This window comes from Bufo bufo, chromosome 2 (genome assembly GCF_905171765.1).
Source record: "Bufo bufo chromosome 2, aBufBuf1.1, whole genome shotgun sequence".
NCBI lineage: Eukaryota > Metazoa > Chordata > Amphibia > Anura > Bufonidae > Bufo > Bufo bufo.
The window spans coordinates 25,731,176-25,757,144 of NC_053390.1; the positions used below are offsets into that span (position 1 = coordinate 25,731,176).

At 45.1% G+C, this 25,969-nt stretch overlaps 1 protein-coding gene across 4 annotated transcripts in view; it reads right to left on the minus strand.

Moving 5' to 3' along the window:
- Window positions 1-22,764: 22,764 nt before the first annotated feature.
- The window catches only part of LOC120991227 (gastrula zinc finger protein XlCGF26.1-like), a 136,854-nt gene continuing 133,649 nt past the window's right edge, over window positions 22,765-25,969 (minus strand). For 3 of the 4 annotated variants that reach the window (XM_040420088.1, XM_040420090.1, XM_040420091.1), the window contains one exon: window positions 22,765-24,497. In XM_040420088.1, coding sequence (XP_040276022.1) covers window positions 22,879-24,497 — 1,619 coding nt within the window. In that variant the 3' untranslated portion in view covers window positions 22,765-22,878. The remainder of the gene's footprint in view (window positions 24,498-25,969) is intronic. The other variant, XM_040420089.1, reaches the window with a different exon arrangement.

The window sequence follows — 25,969 nt, forward strand, 5'->3', positions numbered from 1 at the left end:
CCCTGCGTATGCAGTTCAACAACCCGACCACGTTCGAAAAGGGAGAGTTTTTTTGCCTTTGCAATCACAACGTGTGACTACCTGACAGAAAATGACAATGAATCCACATCTTTGCACAGATTTGGCATTTTAAAGGCATGTGGTCCTAAACTTTTGATCAGCTGAAAAACAGCCTGTTTCAGTTTATTCGTTGTTTTCATTAAATTGAATGCTCAAAAAATGTTTTGTCCCATCCCATTTCTTCTTGTTGCATGTTGAAGCTCTACTTGGAACCTTGTTAAGATCCAGCCATGCTAAATATGATTTTTTGGCATTTTTCAAGTGGTCTTAAACTTTTGATGAGGACTGTATGTCTTATTAATATTCTTATACAAAACTAAGGTTGATTATAAGTGTCCATAGACATCACAGACTTTCTGCTCATTAGCAGTTACCAAACTGTGGATGTAATTAGCACTTGCTGCGTCTATGGAGTCCTTATCTCAAAGATCCATGAATACATATTTTGAAGAACATCTAGACAATTCGCACACTGTGGAATTTATATTCCGATAACAAAGATAGTGAAGCCTTTACTTCTGTGTGATGTGTATTCTAACTGTCTAAATATAAATATATAATTAATTGTTACAATAACATTAGTTCTTTTGAACAACACAATAATCTTCCCATGGACCTACTTCGGCCTACATTAAAGATTCATACAAAAAAATGAATGTAAACCAACATTGCTTGCTTAAAGGCAATGAATATCTATCATGACTAGTATAAGTGAATATAACTGTTTACACTTCTGAAAAGGCATAACAAATCCCCCTTCATTACAATGCAATCCAAGAGAGGAGTTGGACTACATTGGAATGTCAAAAAGGGCTTTTCATACGGGTTCCTCAAGAATCGGGATGTGCAGACTCATTTTGTAATGTTCCAACCAGTGCTTTGTTAAAGTCTTTCTGAAAAACTTTTTCCAACGTATCACTTGGATGGTCAGGAAGCTCAACCATCCCAGAATGATGACAATCAGTGCACCCTAGAGATAATCTGCCCCCCATGACCAAACAGAGGGGTTTAATATATCATTGTCTGATGAAGAATACTGTAGCGTGTCCACGGTGACGTTATGTCACGCCCTGCCCTGTGGGTATTCTGAGGAGATCTGTCAGAATTGCTGCACGTGACTCGATCTGACAGTTTGTTTTGTTGTGGGTTTGAGCAGAATCCCACCTCCTCTCAGGTGTTGTTATTTAGATAACTGGTGAGGCTATTTATTCCTCCCTCTTCCTATAGCCTTTGCGGGTTATAGATCTGCCTTGTGTGAGCTCTGACGTTTGGTGGATCGTCTGCATTAGCACATCTCTAGATAAGTCCTTTTCCCTTTTTCCTTCTATGTTTGTTTTGTCTAGGCCTCTAGGGAGACGCTAGCTCCTTCGGTTGTAAAAGGAGCTGGGTGTCTCTTTCCCTCTTCCCTACAGCTGAGGGTTTGGTTCAGTGTGTTATAGTCTTACGTACGTGGGCATGTGCATATCTACCATTGAGAGCTTAGGGAAAGTGTTTTAGGGATTGCTAGGAGGTGACCCCTTTGTTCCCTAGCCTTTGGGGCCTAGTCAGTTGTTTTGTTTGCTTTGCCGTGTTCTGTTTCCTTCCCTTATCTTACCTACTGTGATGAATACCACACCTCGTGCCCGCTTGACGTCAACTATGTTGAGCTCACGAGACGCGGTATTGTCCCTGGTTACCAAAAACGTGACGGTGCGTCCTCCAGAGGAGCAGGTACGGTCAGCTTGGTAGAGTTTACACACACACCTCCTGTCCACGCAGGCACAGAGAGGCAACAAGCTGAGAGAGCCTTTTCACTGCTGCAGTGAAAACAGCGCTGTCTCAGCCTGGGAAATATGCCACCAGCTTCTCATTTGATATAAGCCCGGTCCGCTAACGGGATTATATAGGGTCAGAAACCAACCAGCGGTAGCTTATAACTAGGCCCAAACACGCACGTGGGAATTCATGATTGAGATACAAGATAGCACAAGATTAAATTATATATTTAATCGCTGTAAGGGCACACTAGCTTTAACACAATGTACACAGAGAATACACTGCTCAAAAAAATAAAGGGAACACAAAAATAACACATCCTAGATCTGAATTAATTAAATATTCTTCTGAAATACTTTGTTCTTTACATAGTTGAATGTGCTGACAACAAAATCACACAAAAATAAAAAATGGAAATTTTTCAACCCATGGAGGTCTGGATTTGGAGTCACACTCAAAATTAAAGTGGAAAAACACACTACAGGCTGATCCAACTTTGATGTAATGTCCTTAAAACAAGTCAAAATGAGGCTCAGTAGTGTGTGTGGCCTCCACGTGCCTGTATGACCTCCCTACAACGCCTGTGCATGCTCCTGATGAGGTGGCGGACGGTCTCCCGAGGGGTCTCCTCCCAGACCTGGACTAAAGCATCTGCCAACTCCTGGACAGTCTGTGGTGCAACGTGACGTTGGTGGATAGAGCGAGACATGATGTCCCAGATGTGCTCAATTGGATTCAGGTCTGGGGAACGGGCGGGCCAGTCCATAGCATCAATGCCTTCGTCTTGCAGGAACTGCTGACACACTCCAGCCACATGAGGTCTTGCATTAGGAGGAACCCAGGGCCAACCGCATCAGCATATGGTCTCACAAGGGGTCTGAGGATCTCATCTCAGTACCTAATGGCAGTCAGGCTACCTCTGAAGAGCACATGGAGGGCTGTGCGGCACTCCAAAGAAATGCCACCCCACACCATTACTGACCCAATGCCAAACCGGTCATGCTGGAGGATGTTGCAGGCAGCAGAACGTTCTCCACGACGTCTCAAGACTCTGTCACGTCTGTCACATGTGCTCAGTGTGAACCTGCTTTCATCTGTGAAGAGCACAGGGCGCCAGTGGCGAATTTGCCAATCTTGGTGTTCTCTGGCAAATGCCAAACGTCCTGCACAGTGTTGGGCTGTAAGCACAACCCCCACCTGTGGACGTCGGGCCCTCATATCACCCTCATGGAGTCTGTTTCTGACCGTTTGAGCAGACACATGCACAATTGTGGCCTGCTGGAGGTCATTTTGCAGGGCTCTGGCAGTGCTCCTCTTGTTCCTCCTTGCACAAAGGCGGAGGTAGCGGTCCTCCTGCTGGGTTGTTGCCCTCCTACATGTCTCCTGATGTACTGGCCTGTCTCCTGGTAGCGCCTCCATGCTCTGGACACTACGCTGACAGACACAGCAAACCTTCTTGCCACAGCTCGCATTGATGTGCCATCCTGGATAAGCTGCACTACCTGAGCCACTTGTGTGGGTTGTAGACTCTGTCTCATGCTACCACTAGAGTGAAAGCACCGCCAGCATTCAAAAGTGACCAAAACATCAGCCAGGAAGCATAGGAACTGAGAAATGGTCTGTGGTCACCACCTGCAGAACCACTCCTTTATTGGGGGTGTCTTGCTAATTGCCTATAATTTCCACCTGTTGTCTATCCCATTTGCACAACAGCATGTGAAATTGATTGTCACTCAGTGTTGCTTCCTAAGTGGACAGTTTGATTTCACAGAAGTGTGATTGACTTGGAGTTACATTGTGTTGTTTAAGTGTTCCCATTATTTTTTTGAGCAGTGTATATACAGTGGTCTGAGGTTACAGATACAGATTATATGGGTATAACAGGGTTAAGCAGTGTAAAAGTCAGTTACCAGGTAAGATGAAAGTTCCTTTTGGTTGTGAGATGTTCTTTGCTGGAGTCCACATGAAGGGCCGTGATCTCAGCTAGTTCCTGGGTCCCTCTAAACACATTTGTAAGATGTGACCCTTCTTCAGAGAAAGACACGGCCGCTTGCTGGCCCCTTTTAACCTGTAGCCGGCCCCTCTCCTCCCAGCCTCAGGGAGGGGTCCACTCCCCCTCTTCTGGGCTGGCAGCAAATGACCCACAAAACACTTTAGGGTTCATAGCTCCAGACCAGAGGGTCACAGGGAGATGGTTCTGGGATCAACGGACCTGCCTGGGTTCCGGCTACAAGTAGAGTCCAAATCTGGTACAGTTATGTGGTTTCAATGGGGAGATATGGATATCTCCCTCCCCGGACCTCGTCCCATTAAACAAAGACCATGGGCACGTAAATTGTGGCAGCCGGGTCACAAATATGTATCCGGTATGCGCCTGCGATGGCCAGGCGATTCATAATTCCTTATGAAAAGTAGGTGCCAACATGTCTGGGAGGTCTCATTAATCCTGGGCAAGGGCTGATACCCCCTTGCTAGGGGTTTTCCTGAAGGATTTAGCTTGGCTCCAAACTGGTGGACTGAGGTGTGACCTTCTCCACCTGGGGCCTCCTTGAAGCCTGGACCCCCTGGGGCTTTCTTCCTTGCCAGCTGACACTCAGATGGCTGGGGGGGTGGAAACTTATTTTGCATGTATACTGATGAACCTGCCAAAAGGTGAATCAAATGACAAGCAGGGCTGGGGCTCTGAAGCAGGGCACTCCTGTGGAGTTCACTACTTCCGCTATCTGGGGGTGTGAGGACATGGTTGACAGTAAATATTAATCCATATTCCTCACACCTCCCCCTTTTAGAGGGCGCCAGATGGCAGCACATTCCTGTGTTCTCCTGTGCGCCCATCTGCACCCTCTCTGGTAGTGAATGGCAAAGTGGTACGGCTGGAGCACCAGGCTCCAGTGTACCCACCTCCCATTTGTTCCTGACCCATGGAGTCACCCGGACTGAGCCTGACCCTGAGGCCACAATGGCTGGCATCAGTCGGTACTATAAACGGCCGCGTGCAGTCGGCTGCTTGTAGTACCGGGAAGCTAGAAAGGGCATCCTCCAGCGCCTGGAAGGCTGTCTCGCAGTCGTTTGTTCAATCGACTGCAGAGGGCAGCTTCTTCCTGGTGTGGTCCGTCAGGGGCCTCGCCAGGCTACTATAGTGCGGTGCGAACTCCCGATAGTACCCAGCGTTCCACTCTCCCAGGTTCCGGTTCCGAAGCTTCCCTGCCTGCCCGGGGCCCCTCGCTTATGCCAAGCTGGCACTTTCCTGGCGTAAGGGTCAAGCCTGCCTGGTAGATCTGCCCGAGCATCTGCACCAGATGCTCTCGGGGATCCTCCCCTGTAGGACCGAAGAAAGCAAGACCACCATGTACGCGGCCGCGTACCCTTCAAGTCCCTTAAGCTGCTTGACCCTCCCCCTTTAAGTGGCAGGGGCATACTCCATTCCCAAGGGCATCTTGGTCGACGCCGTCCTTTTGGGCGTGTTAGCTAACATTTCCCGGAAGGGTTATACAATATGGTGGCTCACTTCAGGCAGGACTATGGAAATCAGGTGCTACTAACCCAAATTAGAGGGACACCCACCCTCTGGTCAGGTGTAGCAAATAATTAGTGAGATATGGGTGAGCACTCTGGCACTTGGACTTATTCTAAAATTTTATTAAATCAGTTAATACATGTATGATTTTATAACAATTAAGATAAATAAAACATCAATAAAACATCAAAAAATACTGTTGCCAATGGATTCAACACTTTGCATATAGTCCTCTCAATATTATCCAATATATAGGGATTTTTTGGGGGATCTGTATGTTTCCTCCCTTTCCTGTTAATTATATCATTCTCAATCCTATCCAGTCCTCTACAAATTCTCTCTTGCCAATTTATAAACTCATCATTTTTAGGCAATTTATCTACTTGTTCTTTAACTTTTTGTATCTTACTGTTCAATTCCTCCAGCATTTCGATTCTTCTTTTAATAATTAATTTGATCAGTGATACTGAGTTTGAGAACAATATAGTGTTCCATTCTTCCTTCAAACTTATCACTGAATAAATCTTGTGCTGGGGTCTTCTGCAGTAAGAGTCCTTTAGGTATTTTATTGTTCTCTAGATATTGTTGTAGGGATCTTATCTCCCAATGTTGTTTTAATTGTCTCTGTAAGAGACCCTCCAATTCCCGAAAAATATCGGTCATGTCTCTGTTGTCCAATTGTATCTCTCCAATGTCACAAAAATTATAAGTTTCTGCTCTTTTTCTCTTAGTTTCTAAATGATGCCAAATGTCCATGGTCTCGCCTGGAGGAGCTCACTCAAATGGGTGATTATAGATAGGAAATGTTATACAATATGGTGGCTCACTTCAGGCAGGACTATGGAAATCAGGTGCTACTAACCCAAATTAGAGGGACACCCACCCTCTGGTCAGGTGTAGCAAATAATCTACCTGCTTGTGACACAGGATCGATATATGGGATAAGGCTGTATCCCCACTACACTTGTACCAGCAGATTTGTGTCCAATTACTACCATCCTGGTGGTCTGCTGGGATATTGAGAGGACTATATGCAAAGTGTTGAATCCATTGGCAACAGTATTTTTTGATGTTTTATTGATGTTTTATTTATATTAATTGTTATAAAATCATACATGTATTAACTGATTTAATAAAATTTTAGAATAAGTCCAAGTGCCAGAGTGCTCACCCATATCTCACTAATTATTTCCCGGAAGGGGCGGCATTCTGGGAGGGCACCTGCCAACCGTGCCTTCTGCCTTCCCCGGGCGTGGTCCAGGGTGACCAGGTACATCCTGGCATTGAGCCGCTGGTGCGTGAGGTACGGTCCCGACCACGCCGCCTGAAGCTTGTCCTGAGGTACAGTAACCAGTATCCACGCTTGCTGACCCACGTGGTGGGTCCTCTCACAAGCCAACTGGTCGTACCCCCGCTTCTGGACGGTCTGAGCCTGCCCAATACTGTCGTGCACCAACCGCGACAAGGCCGGCGCCTTTTCCTGAAAGCGCACGACACACTCGATGACCGATGCCCCAGGGGTGGCTACGTCTTCCCTCCAGGCCTCTGTCTTAGCAGCCCGTGGGTATCTGGTCACTGGAATCTCATGCACAACCCACAGAAATTTCACCCTGAACGGATAGGATACCACAAATTGTCGGTTCCTAGGCCACGCCTCTGGTGAGCCCTGGTGGACTGTTTCCTTGCAACACCGTCCTTGGTCCCAGACCGCCCTCTGGAGGTCTGAATCCAAGGGGGGCTGTGCCACATGCTCTGGGAGAGCTTTCAAGCTGGCGCTAGCCCCTAACACCACCTGAAACCCCTGGTGGGACGTGGTCAGAATGGATGAGACTGCCACGTCCCCTGTCAGTTCTACTCACTGCCGATCCCTAGGCCACTCCTCCGGTGAGCCCTGCTGGACCGTGACCCAGCACAGCCGTCCTTGGTCCCAGACCATCTGCTCGAGGTCTGAGTCCGAGGGAGGCAGTGCCACTTGCTCCCTGAGAGCGTTCAGGCTGGCGTCAGCCACTAACACCACCTGAAACCCCTGACTGGACATGGTCAGAATAGACGAGACTGCCACGTCCTCTGTCAGGTCCCTGGGATCTGTCTCCGAGCCTCCATCTGACTCGACAGCCACTTGGTCAGAAGGGGGAAAGCCATCAGGCCCCTGAGGGGCCCCGAGGGCCCCAGCACTCCCACTGCGCATGACAGCCGCTTCCCCTCAGCTCCCGACCAAGTCGCCAGTCCAGACGGCCTAACCTGGCCCTCTGACATCCCAGTGGTGGAGGAACCCTGCACGAGGCTTCACCTGGCAGCCCTACTTCTCCTGGGACAGCCCTGACCTCATTTGCATCCTCCTCCCCCACAGCTGTCTGCCCCCTGCTTGTCCCCTCAGTCACCACACTGGAGGACAACAAGTTCCAGCAGGCTTGCTGGGAACACCCTGGTGCTTCAGCACAGCTGGCAAGAGTGACCCCCTCCCCACTAAGGGGAGAGGCACACATTACATCCCCCACCCCCACATCCCCATCAACAGGCATGTTAGGTACATTCACAGTATCATCGGGGGGGGGGGGGGGTCATTACATCACATTCTGGGGAATTGAACCTTGGGGTGTCAGCGGCCACGTACTTAGACACAAGCCGCCCCAGATCTGTCCCTAGCAAAACACTGGCGGTGATATTTTCGGATATCCCCACCTCCCTTACTCCTTGACCAGCGCCCCAGTCCAAATAGACCTTGGTGACGGGCAACGCTGGTTCAGCTCCCCCAATCCCGGAGACAGTAAGGGATCTCCCGGGCAGTAAATCATGGGGTGCCACCAGTTCAGGCCAAACCAGTGTCATCTCAGCGCCGGTGTCTTTAAGTCCCATGGCCCTTACTCCTTGACCGGCGCCCCAGTCCAAATAGACCTTGGCGATGGGCAACGCTGGTTCAACTCCCCAATCCCGGAGACAGTAAGGGATCTCCCGGGCAGTAAATCATGGGGTGCCACCAGTTCAGGCCGTACCAGTGTCATCTCAGCGCCGGTGTCTTTAAGTCCCATGGCCACGGCCTGGCCCACGGTGACCGGTTGCAAATTGTCCAGGGACCTTCCACCACCCCCACCCACACACAACACAGTGGACAGTTTCCGGGTTGATGACTGGGATGGATCCCTCGGGCGCTGGGGACACATGGCTTTGAAAATGTCCTGGCTGCTTACACACGTGGCACAGTCAGGGTTCCCCCCCTGACGTGGAAAGTGTAGCAAGGGCTGGTGCCCACTTGGGCTAGTGGCATGGGTAGCAGGTGCAGCGTGCGTCTTACCCCCTCTCCAGCCGACAGGTTTCCGGGCCTCTGAAGTCCTGTTGTTGGTGTATTTATCGGCCAGGGCTGCTGTTGCGGAGGCCCCCTTTGGCTTCCGGTCTCGGAGGTACTGCTGTAGGTCCTCCGGGCAGTTCCACACGAACTGTTCTGTGGCGATGAGCTCCTTCAGCTGCTGAACGGTGGTGAGTTCCAATCCGGTGGTCCATTGGTCGACCGCTCTCAGGAAGGCCCGCATGTGATCTGCCCAGCTCTGGGTAGAACCTCGCTGCAAATTCCTGAGCTTTTTCCGGTACAACTCAGGGGTTAAGTTATACTGCCTAACCAGAGCCTGTTTGATGTCCTCATAGCTCAGGATGGTCTTGCTGGGCAGGTACCCGAAGATTTCAAGGGCTTTTTCCCTGAGCTGTGGCGTGAGGAATCTGACCCACTGGTCCTCTGGCAGCTGGTACTGATGGCAGGCTGTCTCAAATGCCAACAAAAAGGTGTCCAGGTCCCCATCTTTGTCCAGTACGTAAAAAAAGTCCTCCGCCCGCAGTTTGGGAATCCAGACCTCTGGAGACTCACATCGGGCTGGGGAGGGCTGCTGGAATTGGAGCTTCAGCTGGAGCATTTGTAGCTGGTGCTCACGCTCGGCCTGCTCACGTAGTTTTGCAGCCTCCGCCACCAGGAGGGGCTCAGAGGTTGCCTGGTCTCCGGCCTGTAGATGGTCCATGGCAGCTTGTAAGAGAGCAGCTGAGCCAGCTTGGTTGGGGGGATGGGCAGGTGGAGTTAGGCCCACCGCGGACCTCACCTCTGGCAACTGGCTCCTTGGGGAGCTTTGGCTGTGCTCCCCCTCGCCTTCCACCTCCTCTCCGGCCCCCATCTGGACTGCATCCTCCCCGCCACCATTCAAAGCATCGGCCATCTCCTTAGCTTTTCTCCTTGTGATACTGGCCATAATTGTAACGTATGGTCACTGACACAGACTGCAACCTGATGCCCACACACCTTATTGTATTTGCACTCAGACTGTCTAGTGTTAAGCTGATCTTAAGACTCCAGCGGCAAAAGCTACTGCTGGTCGTCTTTAGTGTCTGGGAGTATGGGTCTCACACTCACACACACTAGTATCTCGATCCCACTTTGCTGCCACCAATATGTGATGAATACCACACCTCGTGCCCGATTGACGTCAACTATGTCGAGCTCACGAGACGCGGTATTGTCCCTGGTTACCAAAAACGTGACGGTACGTCCTCCAGAGGAGCAGGTACTGTCAGCTTGGTACAGTTTACACACACACCTCCTGTCCACGCGGGCACAGAGAGGCAACAAGCTGAGAGAGCCTCAGCCTGGGAAATATGCCACCAGCTTCTCGTTGATATAAGCCCGGTCCGCTAACGGGATTATATAGGGTTAGAAACCAACCAGCGGTAGCTTATAACTAGGCCAAAACACGCACGTGGGGATTCGTGATCGAGATACAAGATAGCACAAGATTAAATTATATATTTAATCACCGTAAGGGCACACTAGATTTAACACAATGTACACAGAGAATATATACAGTGGTCTGAGGTTACAGATACAGATTATATGGGTATAACAGGGTTAAGCAGTGTAAAAGTCAGTTACCGGGTAAGATGAAAGTTCCTTTTGGTTGTGAGATCTTCTTTGCTGGAGTCCACATGAAGGGCCGTGATCTCAGCTAGTTCCTGGGTCCCTCTAAACACATTTGTAAGATGTGACCCTTCTTCAGAGAGAGACACGGCCGCTTGCTGGCCCAAGCCTTTTAACCTGTAGCCGGCCCCTCCCCTCCCGGCCTCAGGGAGGGATCCACTCCCCCTCTTCTGGGCTGGCAGCAAATGACCCACAAAACACTTTAGGGTTCATAGCTCCAGACCAGAGGGTCACAGAGAGATGGTTCTGGGACCAACGGACCTGCCTGGGTTCTGGCTACAAGTAGAGTCCAAACCTGGTACCGTTATGTGGTTTCTATGGGGAGATATGGATATCTCCCTCCCCAGACCTCGTCCCATTAAACAAAGACCATGGGCACGTACATCGTGGCCACCAGGACACAAATATGTATCCGGTTTGCTCCTGCGATGGCCAGGCGATTCATAATTCCTTATGAAAGGTAGGTGCCAACATGTCTGGGAGGTCTCATTAATCCTGGGCAAGGGCTGATACCCCCCTGCTGGGGTTTTTCCTGCAGGATTTAGCTTGGGTCCAAACTGGTGGACTGAGGTGTGACCTTCTCCACCTGGGGCCTCCTTGAAGCCTGGACCCCCTGGGGCTTTCTTCCTTGCCAGCTGACACTCAGATGGCTGGGGGGGGGGGGGGGGGGTGGGGGTCGAAACTTATTTTGCATGTATACTGATGAACCTACAAAAAGGTGAATCAAATGACAAGCAGGGCTGGGGCTCTGAAGCAGGGCCCTCCTGTGGAGTTCACTACCTCCGCTATCTGTCAGCAAATGGGGGTGTGAGGATATGGCTGACAGTAAATATTAATCCATATTCCTCACACCTACCCTGACATTTTATCCTTCCAGATTACCATGCGAACTGTATGGCTAGGCTTGTTGTCTAACAGAAATTTTAGATCTGGATTTATGGTAATCTCTTGGTTTTGGAAGGCATCAATACTCTCCACTTCCCCTTCAACGTCCTCTATTTCGACAGGATATAGAGTACGGTTTCCAATCATAATTCTGGAATTACGGGGCACTTTTATAACGGAGACACAAGAAGGCAGTGCAATGACTTTCACCATCACATGATCATTTGAAAAAACAGTCATATCTGGTAAACGGGTACTAACAAGCCACTTGTCTTGTATCTAAACAGCGTTTACCACCCTTTCCTTTTCGATTTTATACAGGGTCACCTGGCACTTTTCCGATCCATGTTTCTCTTATTCGAGACCACACAACGCATTGGTTGCGTCATAATTGAAAGGATCGCCTTCGCACTGGAAATTATTGTCCCAGAATGTTACGCAGTTGTCCAGAATTGGGACAGAGAGCCAGTCCGGTCTCCAGGGCTGATAGGCTACAATGTCAGGAGTCTGAATCCTAACATGAATATTGTCTTTCCAGGTGCCTACATTATGAATTCTTTTCATCTGGAATACATTATTTGTAGAAGAAAAAAGAAAACAAGTTTCCATCTTTATAGGATCAATATATAACGGGGCGGCAATCCCCATGTTGAAGGCTAAGTTTAGTTGGATGTCCTAAATTTTCTCTTCACTGGCTCTTTGCAACATTTTACGAATGATATCATAAGAGACAAAGTATAGGGGAATGCGTCCTTCTCTCAAGTCCTGCCTCCCACTTTGTACTTCATCATGATAGACCTGTGTATGGAAATCAATACGTTCCTTCAGGAATATAAGTTCTTGTTTAAACTGTTTGTTACTCTTATGAAGATTTATTGAGTGAGTCAATAACTTTGAGTGCATGTTGGTGGTGACGATAGTGTCCTCCACAACGGAATATAAGTCCGGTAAGTGTCGCTTCTGATTTTCCATCTCTGCATGAATGCTTATCAGGTTCCTTTTCAGCGAACCAATCTCATGTTCCAATGTCTTAATAGAGATGGAATTAGCAGCTGATACACCAGTAGCAACGACAGCGCCTATTACGCCAAAGATTATGGCGGCTGCAATCGCAGAAATGAATCACTTTGGCTGTTGACTTGTGAAAATCTGATCCCTGGTCAGGGTCTTTCTTTTTTGTTCCAGAATCTGTGTGATCCGCTCTTGGGAATAGCCGATGTGCATTTGATACCACATCTCTATCGCTGGAGACTGAATCTCGGAAACGTTGAACTGTCTTTCAACGAAGACGCGTGGATCCAAACTGGTTTAGATCTTTTGGAATAGAACCCTCATTTGTCAAGATGAATCCTGTGGTATCCTGCAGCATAATCCCAGATGAAGGACCTGGGACAGCGATCGGCTCGGCGTAGCACTCCTTCCCCAAGATTAGGATGACGTAGATAATGGCAACAACCTTCGATGCCATCTTGCTCCTGTAATATATTGTATGACAAATATAAGTACATACAACTTCGACTTTTTATCACTCCTGCAAGAAAAGAGCAAGTTCTCGATTCAGAGTTAAGTCAAGAGATAATTAGTTACAGAGGGAAAATACATAAGGATAGGTTAGTACACTCGTTTGTTTATACTATACCAATCCTGGGTCTCCGCCTTGATATCTCTTTACTCCTCATCATCTGGTAATTTGGCGAAGTTGTAATCTAGGATGACAAACACGTAACTGATTAATATGCACCCACTTCTCTATAAATTCTTCCCCCTTAGGAATTTTGATCTTGTAGACCACAAGTGACAATTTGTCAATGACGACTTAGGGTCCCTTCCAGGAAGGCAGGAACTTCCTTTCTTTCACCTGATCCCGGGCAAAGTTATAGAGATAAACCTGATCGGAAATCTGATACTCCTTTTGAGTAGTTTTCAGATCATAGTAGGTTTTGGTGCTTACTGCTGCTTTCTCCAGATTTTTCTGGGCAAATGCAAAAGTGTGCTGAAGGTGCTTGCATAGATTCTCTACGTATTGATGAGCTGTTGAAGCGTTTACCAAATTTTGGTCTGCTGTCCGGTAGAGTAAATGCTGGGGTAACACCATCTTCCTGCCTGTGATCATTTTGAAGGTTTCGAAAGTTTGGTTGCCGCGCTTTGGGTAGCTCTGATGGACATGAGAACCAAAGGCAACTTCACATCCCAGTCCTTACTGGATTAATTGACAAATTTCTTTAGAATGTTGACAATTGTTTGGTTATAGCGTTCTACTCCACCACTAGAGGCTGGCTGATAAGCTATATGTAGCTTTCTCTTTACTCCAGTATTTCCCACATTTTCATCATCACCTCACTGGTGAAATGACTTTCGCGATCGGATTTGATGCGTTGGGGAAGACCAAACCTGGAAAACACGTGGTTAATGAGTAGAGATGCGCACATACATGAACTGCATGTTTTGCAAGGCAAACATTCCACCTTTTTGTGAACAAACAAGTCACTGTTAACATATATCTGTTGCCTTTTGATGAAGTTGTTACCGGTCCAATAAAGTCAATTTGGATGTCTGACCATGGCATGGACATCCCCCTCTTCATTAGCGGTGCCCGATGATTGGGTGCTTGTGGCTGGAATTGAGGACAGATTAAACATCCTTGACAATATGTGCGAACATCTTGCAACATATTAGGACAATAAGCGTAATCCCGTAATAATTCATACGTTAACTTCTCACCTTGATGACCAGACGTTGGGGCGTCATGGGCTTGCTGTAACATCAAACCTCGGTATGCCGTGGGTACCAACCATTGTGAGATACCATTCTTCTAGCTTCTTACCAGCAATCCATCCTGTAACGAGAATTGGGACTTACCCTTCATCAAAATCCGTAACTCTTCCTTGCCTGCACAGTCTTCCATAGTTATGGGACAATTCTGCAGATCTTCAATGTGTTTGTAAAACATGCCAATGACTGGATCCCCCTTTTGACTTGCGATGAGATCCTTACTAGGGGAATCTTGGCTCCATTGGACCACATTGGCTTCGGCTTCTTTTTGTGCCTGCCTTCTTGTCATTGCATCCACATGGATAGTTCCCATGAGGTCATCAACGATCAGAACTTCTCCATTAATGGCTGCTTGTTTGGCGAGGGAATCTGCCAAATCATTCCCCTCCTTATCCATACCTGGATATTTTGAGTGACCTCTTACCTTTTTCCAGTAAATGGTCAGACCGTGGGTGGTAACCATGTCGTCGATCCTACAAAACATTTTACCATGCTTGACAGGCTTATTATTACTTCTTACCATGTTAGACCCTTTCCATCTAGGGAAGTACTCCATAAAGCTGTTGCGAATATAATTAGAATCCGTGATTATAACAAACTCTTTAAGACCATATTCGATAGCCATTTGTACAGCTTTATACACAGCAGCAAGCTCTGCGACCTGGCTACTTTTGGAGGCAATTTTGTATCCGTCGGACACGTCTGGGAATGTGTTATTCCACACAATTCCTATACCTGCAACCAAAGTACGTTCAGTTCCTGTATAGGTATGGAAAGAACAGCCGTCAACATATACACATGGCAAGGATTTGCAGTATTCTTTTTTATAAGACTTATATGGAGATGGAGATTGTTCTTCCAGGAAATCATTTTCTGGTGATTCACCTTTATGTCCTGCATTTTCACAATCATGAAGTTCAGCTAATCCTTGAGCAACTGGATTTGTTATTATTTTGTTTGTACCTGATTTCCAATGGCCATCCCATTAAGGACATCGTCCAGGCGGTTATCCTGCTGTTTGATAAATTCCCAACCTTGATTCTATCACTCTGAAAATATTGCAGGGGTCGGTGTGAAGTTTCCACAATGATCTTTTCGCCCTGGATAAAACTTCTGAAATATTGCAAAGCCCACACAGTTGACAGTAATGCTTTTTCACAGTCATTGAACTTTACCTCAACCAGTGACAAGGACTTGCTGGCATAGGTGATGATCTTGTTCAGGTTGTCCTGTTTCTGGAAAAGGACTGCACTCACGCTTTTGTCGGTGAAGCCTTTTTTAATGTAAAAGGGTTTTCCACCTTCTGGATAGGCAAGGCATGGGGCCTGGATAAGTTTGGCTTTGAACTCATTCACAGCTTGCTCGTGACGCTCACTCCATTCCCATTTCACTCCTTTCTTCAGCAACTGCAAAAGAGGTTTTGTAATATCGGCATAATTATCTGTGAACTTACGTGAATAGTTCATCATACCCAGGAAGGATCTCAACTCGTTAAGATTTGTAGGTGACTTCGAATTGATCACTGCCACCACTTTCTTCTTCTGTGGGTTAATTCCATCGGCAGTAATTTCATGACCTAGGAAATTGACTTTGGTATGACACCATTGAGCCTTCTGTAAAGAAAGTTTCACACCATCTTTTCTCAGTTGGGTTAGTACATGCCTCAATTCCGCAATATGCTCCTCAAAAGTCGTGCTTTTCATTAGGATGTCATCCACATAGGATAAGGTACCTCGTTCAGTGGCATCAGGCATCGCCTTATGCATGAGCACAGCAAACTCATGACCTGCATTTATGTACCCGAAAGGTAATCGGGTCTATGCATATTGTTGTTTTCCAAATGTAAAGGCCAGTTTGTATTGATCCCTCTCGTTCACTTTAAGTGTCCAATATCCCTGTGCACAATCCAGAGCAGTGAAATTTTTGGATCCCTGTATTTGCGCCAAACTCTGGTCAATGTATGGCATGGGCCATCCGGACATGTATACAGTACACGTTTGTTTAACTGTCTTAGGTCCGAAATTGACCATTGGGTTTGAGAATCCCAAGTATAGGATGGTTGAACGAACTGTGCACTGGACGGATGATCCCCCACTTCTCCAGGTTCTTGACGATTTTTGATAGCGACTCGTAAGCTGCCAGCGGAAGTCGGTACTGTTTGACATATACAGGGGGTGCATTTGGATATGTCTGGATTCTTGCAATGTGTAGCTCAGTTTCCCCACAGTCATAAGAATCCTTAGCAAACATGTCTTGGAATTCTGCGAAGAGCCCCTTTACCCGTTGACGCTCCGACTCCTCGGAACATGCGTCAGCTATAGAGATTTGCTCTTCTACCCGTTCCTTAAATTCTGGAAAGATTTTAGGCTGACTTAACTCGTAAGCTTCTTCAAGCTCACTAGTTAAATCGTTTTGAGTAGTGCGTACCTTTCCTTGTTGGCATGACTCGTACTCCTTCTCATCGATCTCGTGGTTGAAAACCAGTGATGGATATTGAATAACCCCTCAGGTGTTGAGGAAAAATGCGGTTCCACTACCTGCTCTTCTGTCAAGTATTCATCAGGTATAAGTCCAAAGATATCATTTTGGAAACCAAAAGTATAATACTCCAAATCCATAGCCAGACCAATTATGGTGTCTTTTTGTAGAGATATACTAAGGGGAGTCATATTATGAATTACCATATGCAATGGGTCCTGAAGGATATTTATCATAGGAATGGGCTTTACCTTTAGGCCGAGTTGCTGCATCCAGTTGGACAAACAGATGAAAGCATCTGCATTCTTCAGTCTTTGCCCCTTCTTTACTTGAATGGGAAGAAGAAATGGTTTGCATCCTTCAGGGATTTTAACCTCATCAGCAACCATGATACTCACAGCATAGGGCATCTTTTGTCCCCATATTAAGGCTTGCTCTTCATCTTGGAACCCCTCCGGGTCTCCAGGTAATCTGGCCCATAAAGTATTGTTGACCAGATCAGTTTGCACGGCAAATCGGTGTAGAAGGTCATTACCTGTGTAAATCTGGTATCGTGGTTCACTCAACACGATGAATAAATGTTCTGTAGTCTTATCTCCTATGGAAATAGACAATAGACATCTTGCAATCACATTATGACTCTTTAATCACTTTAGGTTTAGCGACCTGTTTCAAGAGAATTAAGCTCATGTAACTGGCCTCAGATTTCAGATCCAACTTGGCGTAATTCACCGGGGCCATATTGTTTACCTGTACGGGAATCAATAAGTTATCATTAACCTTCTCAATCCGTACCATGGATTGAGTATGTCTGGTCAGGTCCGCAACTTCGTGACTTCCCCCTTTAAGAGAAATAGTTAATGCATCCCCATCCAGGGTTACCTTTTCAATTCTGTCCTTCTGGATGGTTATGCTATGAGCGGTACCATTGACGGCTTCCTTGGGCTTACCATTTTTCAGGATTGTGACATCCGGCGTTTGATTGTTCCTATAATGAACTTCAACAGAGTTAAACCTTTCCTCAATCACATGACAACTACGTTGGGGTTGTGCATTGAAAGAGTACTCATTGGCAATGGGTGCCTTCACCTGAGTCCAGATGGCTTCATTGATGAAGTCTACTATGGAACTCAATCTTTTCAGGAGGTCAGATCCTATGATCAGCCAATCATAGGGAAGGTCCACAATCAGTGTGGGATGCCTAATTATCTTTTTGCCCATTTTAAATTTTGACCATGATGTACCTCTTACCTGTAAAGCATCTCTGCCGACACTTATCAAAGAGCCATCAAATGATTTCAATGTCTGCTTCTTTGATGTCACATCTAGAGTTGAGCGGACACCTGGATGTTCGGGTTCGACGGGTTCGGCCAAACTTCGGAACAAAGTTCGATTTTGGGACCAGAACTTGACCCCAAACCCGAAATGGCTGTAAAAATGTCATGGAAAGGGCTAGAGGGCTGCAAATGTCGTCAAAATGTGGTTAAGAGCATGGCAAGTGCTCTGCAAACAAATGTGGATAGAGAAATTACTTAAAATAACATAAAATACGGCAGCATGTAATCGCTCATGTGTGCCAGGCTGCCCAGAGGCAATGAAAAGCTGTCCTCTGTGGGAGGTGTATCGTCTGTGTCCTCTGTATCCCCCCTGATCCTTTGATGGCCATGAGCTGGTCTGGGTGCCACCCTGCTGTGAACATGGTTCCTCCTCCTCCATATCCTCCACCTCCTCATCCTCTAGAACTGTGCCCTGGCTGGACAATTATGTACATTGGGATTGTGGGTGTAGGAACCCACCCTCGGAGCCACTTGGGAATGACTGGCTGGAAACCCTACGAACTGATCCCTCTTCCTCCTCCTCCTCCTGTGCCACATCCTCTTCCATCATTGCCAGGAGCGTTTTTTCAAGGAGGCATAGAAGTGGGATAGTAACGCTGAGAATGGCGTTATCGGCACTGGCCATGTTGGTGGAGTACTCGAAACAGAGCAACAAGGAACACAGGTCTACCGGGGACAAGGACCTCATCGTCCTCCACATCATCTTCCACCCAGTCTTCACCCCTGCCTTACTTGTCGGTCTGCACACTTTCGAAAGCCCCAGCAACTGTGTTTCGTCATTATCCGAGACGTGCTGCGATGGTCCTCCCATGTACTCATCTTGAAAGATAAGTGGTTGGGCATCGGTGCACTCAATCTCTTCCACTTCTGGGGCAGGGCTAGGTGGATGGCCCTGGGAAACCCTGCTAACAGAGTCATCAAAAAGCAGAAGAGACTGCTGCATGACTTGGGGCTCAGACTGCTTGGCTGTTTTGCAAGAGGGTGAGGTGAAAGACTGATGGACATCGGCTGCAGGTACCAACTGTGGTCTTTTAGCAGGAGACTGGGTGGGAGACAATGTGAAGGAACTGGATCCACTGTCAGCAACCCAATCTACTATCGCCTGTACTTGTTCAGGCCTCACCATTCGTAGAGCAAATACCGCTGCAGGTTTTGTTGCCTACTCGCACCTGAGGAAGGGGTTTCACTTGTGCATGTAGCTGGCACAGATCGACCATGTCCTCTCCCTGCAACAGGAGCTCCACCAGCAGCACCACGACCTGGGCCACGTCCCTTATTGTACGCTCTCCTTATATTTTTCGAATTTAGGATCTTGCCCTAAATGGGTGTTTAATTAATAGTAGAATAGAACGACAGTATGTAAAGGGTGTATCTCACACGGTCTGAACCAGTGTAGGCCTGAATTCAATATTTCTTTGCCCAAAATGGCTGTATTTCAAATGGCTGTATTTCAAATCCCTGAATCAAACCCCTGTATGTAGAGGGAGTATCTCACAGGGTCTGAACCAGTGTAGGCCTGAATTCAATATTTCTTTGGCCAAAATGGCTGTATTTCAAATGCCTGATTCAAACCCCTGTATGTAGAGGGGGTATCTCACAGGGCCTAAAACAGTGTAGGCCTGAAGTAAATATTTCTTTGCCCAAAATGCCTGAATTTCAAATGGCTGTATTTCCAATGCCTGATTCAAGCCCCTGTATGTAGAGGGAGTATCTCACAGGGTCCGAACCAGTGTAGGCCTGAATTCAATATTTCTTTGCCAAAAATGGCTGTATTTTAAATGGCTGTATTTCAAATGCCTGATTCAAACCCCTGAATGTAGAGGGGGTATCTCACACGGTCTGAACCAGTGTAGGTCTAAAGTAAATATTTCTTTGCCCAAAATGGCTGCATTTCAAATGGCTGTATTTCAAATGCCTGAATCAAACCCCTGTATGTAGAGGGGGTATCTCACAGGGCCTGAACCAGTGTAGGCCTGAAGTAAATATTTCTTTGCCCAAAATGCCTGTATATTAAATGGCTGTATTTCCAATGCCTGATTCAAACCCCTGTATGTAGAGGGAGTATCTCACAGGGTCTGAACCAGTGTAGGCCTGAATTCAATATTTCTTTGCCCAAAATGGCTGTATTTTAAATGGCTGTATTTCAAATGCCTGATTCAAACCCCTGTATGTAGAGGGGGTATCTCACACGGTCTGAACCAGTGTAGGCCTGAAGTAAATATTTCTTTGCCCAAAATGCCTGTATTTCAAATGGCTGTATTTCAAATGCCTGATTCAAACCCCTGTATGTAGAGGGGGTATCTCACAGGGCCTGAACCAGTGTAGGCCTGAAGTAAATATTTATTTGCCCAAAATGCCTGTATTTCAAATGGCTGTATTTCAAATGGCTGTATTTCAAATGCCTGATTCAAACCCCTGCATGTAGAGGGGGTATCTCACACGGTCTGAACCAGTGTAGACCTGAAGTAAATATATATCTTTGCCCACAATGCCTGTATTTAAAATGGCTGTATTTCAAATCCCTGAATCAAACCCCTGTATGTAGAGGGAGTATCTCACAGGGTCTGAACCAGTGTAGGCCTGAATTCAATATTTCTTTGCCCAAAATGGCTGTATTTTAAATGGCTGTATTTCAAATGCCTGATTCAAACCCCTGTATGTAGAGGGGGTATCTCACACAGTCTGAACCAGTGTAGGCCTGAAGTAAATATTTCTTTGCCCAAAATGCCTGTATTTCAAATGGCTGTATTTCAAATGCCTGATTCAAACCCCTGTATGTAGAGGGGGTATCTCACAGGGCCTGAACCAGTGTAGGCCTGAAGTAAATATTTCTTTGCCCAAAATGCCTGTATTTCAAATGGCTGTATTTCAAATGGCTGTATTTCAAATGCCTGATTCAAACCCCTGCATGTAGAGGGGGTATCTCACACGGTCTGAACCAGTGTAGGCCTGAAGTAAATATATCTTTGCCCACAATGCCTGTATTTAAAATGGCTGTATTTCAAATCCCTGAATCAAACCCCTGTATGTAGAGGGAGTATCTCACAGGGTCTGAATCAGTGTAGGCCTGAATTCAATATTTCTTTGCCCAAAATGGCTGTATTTTAAATGGCTGTATTTCAAATGCCTGATTCAAACCCCTGTATGTAGAGGGGGTATCTCACACAGTCTGAACCAGTGTAGGCCTGAAGTAAATATTTCTTTGCCCAAAATGGCTGTATTTCAAATACCTGAATCAAACCCCTGTATGTAGAGGGTGTATCTCACATGGCCTGAACCAGTGTAGGCCTGAATTCAATATTAGTGCACCAAATGGCGGTATTTAAAATCTCTGAATGTAACCCAAATGTATTAAGGGTGTATCTCACAATGACATCTGCATCAAAGGCTGCCAACTAAATTTTTTTGTGCCCAAACGAGTGTTTATTTAACAACTGAATTTGACAGCAGTATATAAGCCTGTAATTTCACACGTGCTGATGCTGCAAGGCCTGAAAATAGTTTTTTTTGTAAAAAAAAAAAGTGTGTTTTTCAAACCCCAGATAATGATGGGTGTATTTCTAGCTTAAATTGCACACTGACTAATGCAGATGTTGTAGATTGCCAAAAAAGTGTTTTTTTTGGTAACAGAATATGAAAGCTGTATATATTAAACTTGAATTTAACACTTGCAGATCTGGAAAATACTGTTTTTTGAAGAAAAAATTTATGTTTTTCAAAGCCCAGAAAATGATGGGTGTATTTCTAGCTTAAATTGCACACTGACTAATGCAGATGTTGTAGATTGCCAAAAAAGTGTTTTTTTTTGGTAACAGAATATGAAAGCTGTATATATTAAACTTGAATTTAACACTTGCAGACCAGGAAAATACTGTTTTTTGGCAAAAAAGTGTGTTTTTAAAACCCCAGAAAATGATGGGTGTATTTCTACCTTAAATTGCACACTGACTAATCCAGATGTTGTAGTTTGCCCAAAAAAATTGTGATTTGCAATGTCCCAAAAGCTCAGATGCAGTGCTGGTGTACTGAGCTTGCATAAAATGGCCGCCGCCACACACCTAACTAACAGAATTATAAAATTTTTTTTTTTTTTGGTCAATGGCCTCAGGGCAGGGTAAAACGATTGTGCCCTGCACCCACACAACTATTTCTCTGTAGATCGCTGAGTTAGATTCTCTCCTATTCTCTCCCTGAAATCACAAGTCCAGCAGCATCCTCTCCCTACACTTGTAACAGCAGAGTGACATGCAACTTATATAGAGCCTGGGTCACATGCTGCTCTGGCCAATCACAGCCATGCCATTAGTAGGCATGGCTGTGATGGCTTCTAAGATCAGACAGTTAACCGCTTGTTGATTGGCTGCTCTGCAGGCTTTCAAAAAGCGCCAAGAAAGCGACGAACACCGAACCCGAACTTTTACGGAAATGTTCGGTTTCGGATCCGGGGTCCAAAAATCCTAAAGTTCAGTACGAACCCGAACTTTACAGTTTGGGTTCGCTCAACCCTAATGAAAAGGTAAAAAAATAAAATAAAATGTCTTTTAAAGTTTTTATTTCAGTATTAAAATGCAAGAAAAACTATACATTTGTGGTATTGCCGTAATCGTACTGACCTGGAGAATGAAAGTAACAGGTCAGTTTTACTGTATAGGGCACACCGTAAAAACAAAACAATTTCACCCCACGTGGAATTTTTTTCCATCTCCCCACTACATCGTTAGCAGTATTAAATAGTGGAATTAGAAAATGCAAATTGTCCCACAAAAAACAAGTGCTCATACAGCTATGTAAATGAAAAAATAAAAAAGTCCTGGAAAGGCAGGTAGTAAAAAATAAAAATGTGAAAAACCCTCCAGGACTGAAAGGGTTAACTGTAAGGTTTAAACTATAAGTCATGAACAGAATATATGTCTTCCTAAACAGGATTTATCAGAAGTTTTATAGAAGCCGTGACATCAATTTTTATATCCAAATATACAACCTGAAATGAAAACTTTGTCTATGTGATATATTGTTTCGTTATATTGTGGCCATATGGCTTCTCTCCTGTGTGACTTTACTAATGACCCCTAATTATGGTATTAAAAACAAAAACATTTTTCTCATTCTGAATGCAGCTTCTGTCATGTGTGATTCCTCTTATGTTTTAGAAGACTTGATTTATCTGAAAAACGTTTCCCACATTCTGAACATGAATATGGTTTCTCTACAGTGTGAATTCGCTCATGTGTAACAAGATTGTACTTATCAGTAAAACATTTCCCACATTCTGAACATGAATATGCTTTCTCTCCTGTGTGAGATCTCTGATGTTTAACAAGATCTGATTTCTCTGTAAAACATTTCCCACATTCTGAACATAGATATGTCTTTTCCCCAGTGTGAAGTCTCTCATGTGTAACAAGATCTGATATCTGTATAAAACATTTTCCACATTCTGAACATGAATATGGCTTCTCTCCTGTGTGAATTCTCTCATGCTTAACAAGATTAGATTTCTGAGTAAAACATTTCCCACATTCTGAACACGAATATGGCTTCTCTCCTGTGTGACATCTCTTATGGATAACAAGACTTACTTTCATTGTAAAACATTTCCCACATTCTGAACATGAATACGGCTTTTCTCCAGTGTGACTTCTCTCATGTGTAACAAGATCTGATTTCTGTATAAAACATTTCCCACATTCTGAACACGAATATGGCTTCTCTCCTGTGTGAATTTTCTCATGTTTAACAAGATTGGATTTCTGTGTAAAACATTTCCCACATTCTGAACACGAATATGGCTTCTCTCCTGTGTGACATCTCTTATGTATAACAAGACTTCCCTTCTGGGTAAAGCATTTCCCACATTCTAAACATGAATATGCTTTCTCTCCTGTGTGACATCTCTGATGTTTAACAAGTTCTGATTTCTCTGTAAAACATTTCCCACATTCTGAACATGAATACGGCTTTTCCCCAGTGTGAATTCTCTCATGTGTAACAAGAGCTGATTTCTGTGTAAAACATTTCCCACATTCTGAACATAAATACGGCTTTTCCCCAGTGTGAATTCTCTCATGTGTAACAAGATCTGATTTGTTTATAAAACATTTTCCACATTCTGAACACGAATATTGCTTCTCTCCGGTGTGAATTCTCTCATGTTTAACAAGATTGGATTTCTGTGTAAAACATTTCCCACATTCTGAACATGAATATGGCTTCTCTCCTGTGTGACATCTCTTATGTGCAACAAGACCTACTTTCTGGGTAAAGCATTTTCCACATTCTGAACATGAATATGGTTTCTCTCCTGTGTGACATCTCTTATGTGCAACAAGACTTACTTTCTGGGTAAAGCATTTCCCACATTCTGAACATGAATATGGTTTCTCTCCTGTGTGACATCTTTCATGTTTAACAAGAATTGATTTCCATGTGAAACATTTCCCACATTCTGAACATGAATACATTTTCTCTCCTTTGTGACGCCTTCGGTGTCTAGAAAGTCCTGAGCTGTTTGTGGATTCTTTACCACAATGAAAACTTTTAATCCTTTTCTGACTTGTACTTGCGGTAACAATCTGTGATTGGTCAGGAGAAGGTTCCTCATAATTAGGAGGATTATATGATAGATCTGTACTGTAAAGTCCTGAATGTACATTAAGGATAATTAGGTTTTCTTCTGAAGACCGTTGCATGATATCTTCATCTAGTGGTAACATGACATTTTCACATTTCTTACTGGGATTTTCTGTTAAAATAAAAAAGAAAATTTGTTTTAAAGTTGTTGTTTTTTTGCAAACTACAAAGTAGACAAACTTATAACATTCCAATTAGGCTGGAATCCAGCAGGAAGGAGAATTGTTCATTTATTTGGAATCCATTGCTGACTTTGGACAAAAGAAACTGCACTTGTGATCCCAGCCTTACAAAGTCCAGGATTCTGGTTTACACCAGGTCATGACTTTTATTACATACAAATAAATAATGACTTAACAAAGCAAAAAAAATTGAAAAGCCCGACCATGTCTGGAAACGAGCCCTGCTCTCTGCCAACACATTTTGCCTTTCAACAGCAACTAGACAATTGAATAAAACAAGGAGCATCATGGTTGAAGCTGGTGAAGTGGGGCCTAATGGTTTGGGGCTGGTGGAGGGAACATCCTGGTTTGGAGCTGCTTTGCTGCCTCATGGTCTGGACACCCTGCAACCATTGGGTAAACAACTGGGCAGATTTACTAATCCTGTTTAAAACGTACAGAGTAAATCTAGAGATGCTCCACATTTATCACAGGAGCTTGGGCTGGAGGACAGATCTGCTGCACAGCTACACAAGTCTGTCTACCTCTATACCACTCAGTGGTTGGCTTTTCTGTCACAATGGAGCATCGTAAGCCCCACCCCTGCAGAACTTGCCTGTTGTTTCTATATGTGGAACCTTAAAATCCCCCCTTTTTGGACAGATTATAAGAGCAGCACAGATCAGTCACTGGTTATCTACGAGCAAGTTCACACAGAGCAGATCAGCTGCAGACATTTCTGTGACTGTCCCGCTACCCTGAATGTGGCTTGTAATAATCCATGCACCTGCTGCAGAAACAATATATGGAAATTTCTACAATAAATGTGCCATGTGTGAACACACTCTAATGCAGCTAGAACATTCTGAGACATGCAATGTGAAGGGGATGAGCAGATAATCGCTTAAGTGATGTACAACATGATCACATTTAGCAATTTAAAGCCGATAGAATTTTAATACAAATTTTTTCACATTTTATTCAGACACCAACGACTTACATAACGCCTATTTTACATCGATGACAAAAATTCATACAATCAGGAAAGATTCATACAGAGGCAGACATTGCCCATAAACACCATTTATAATCTACAATATATATACAATGCAGAATACGGATTTTACAAGATGTCTCTGTAGTATAGCCTACTACACTGGCCTGATAGAGGCCAGAAGAACACGCTCCTGACTGACATATAAAGAACACGTAGCCTCTAATGTAATGTGAGAATAAACTATGGAGATCCTCCATTACATGTCACTGCACACACGTGTATACACTGCACATGACGGCTCTTACCTTGTGATATAAGAGGCTGGTGCTCCTCCATTACATGTCACTGCACACACGTGTATACACTGCACATGATGGGTCTTACCTTGTGATATAAGAGGCTGGTGCTCCTCCATTACATGTCACT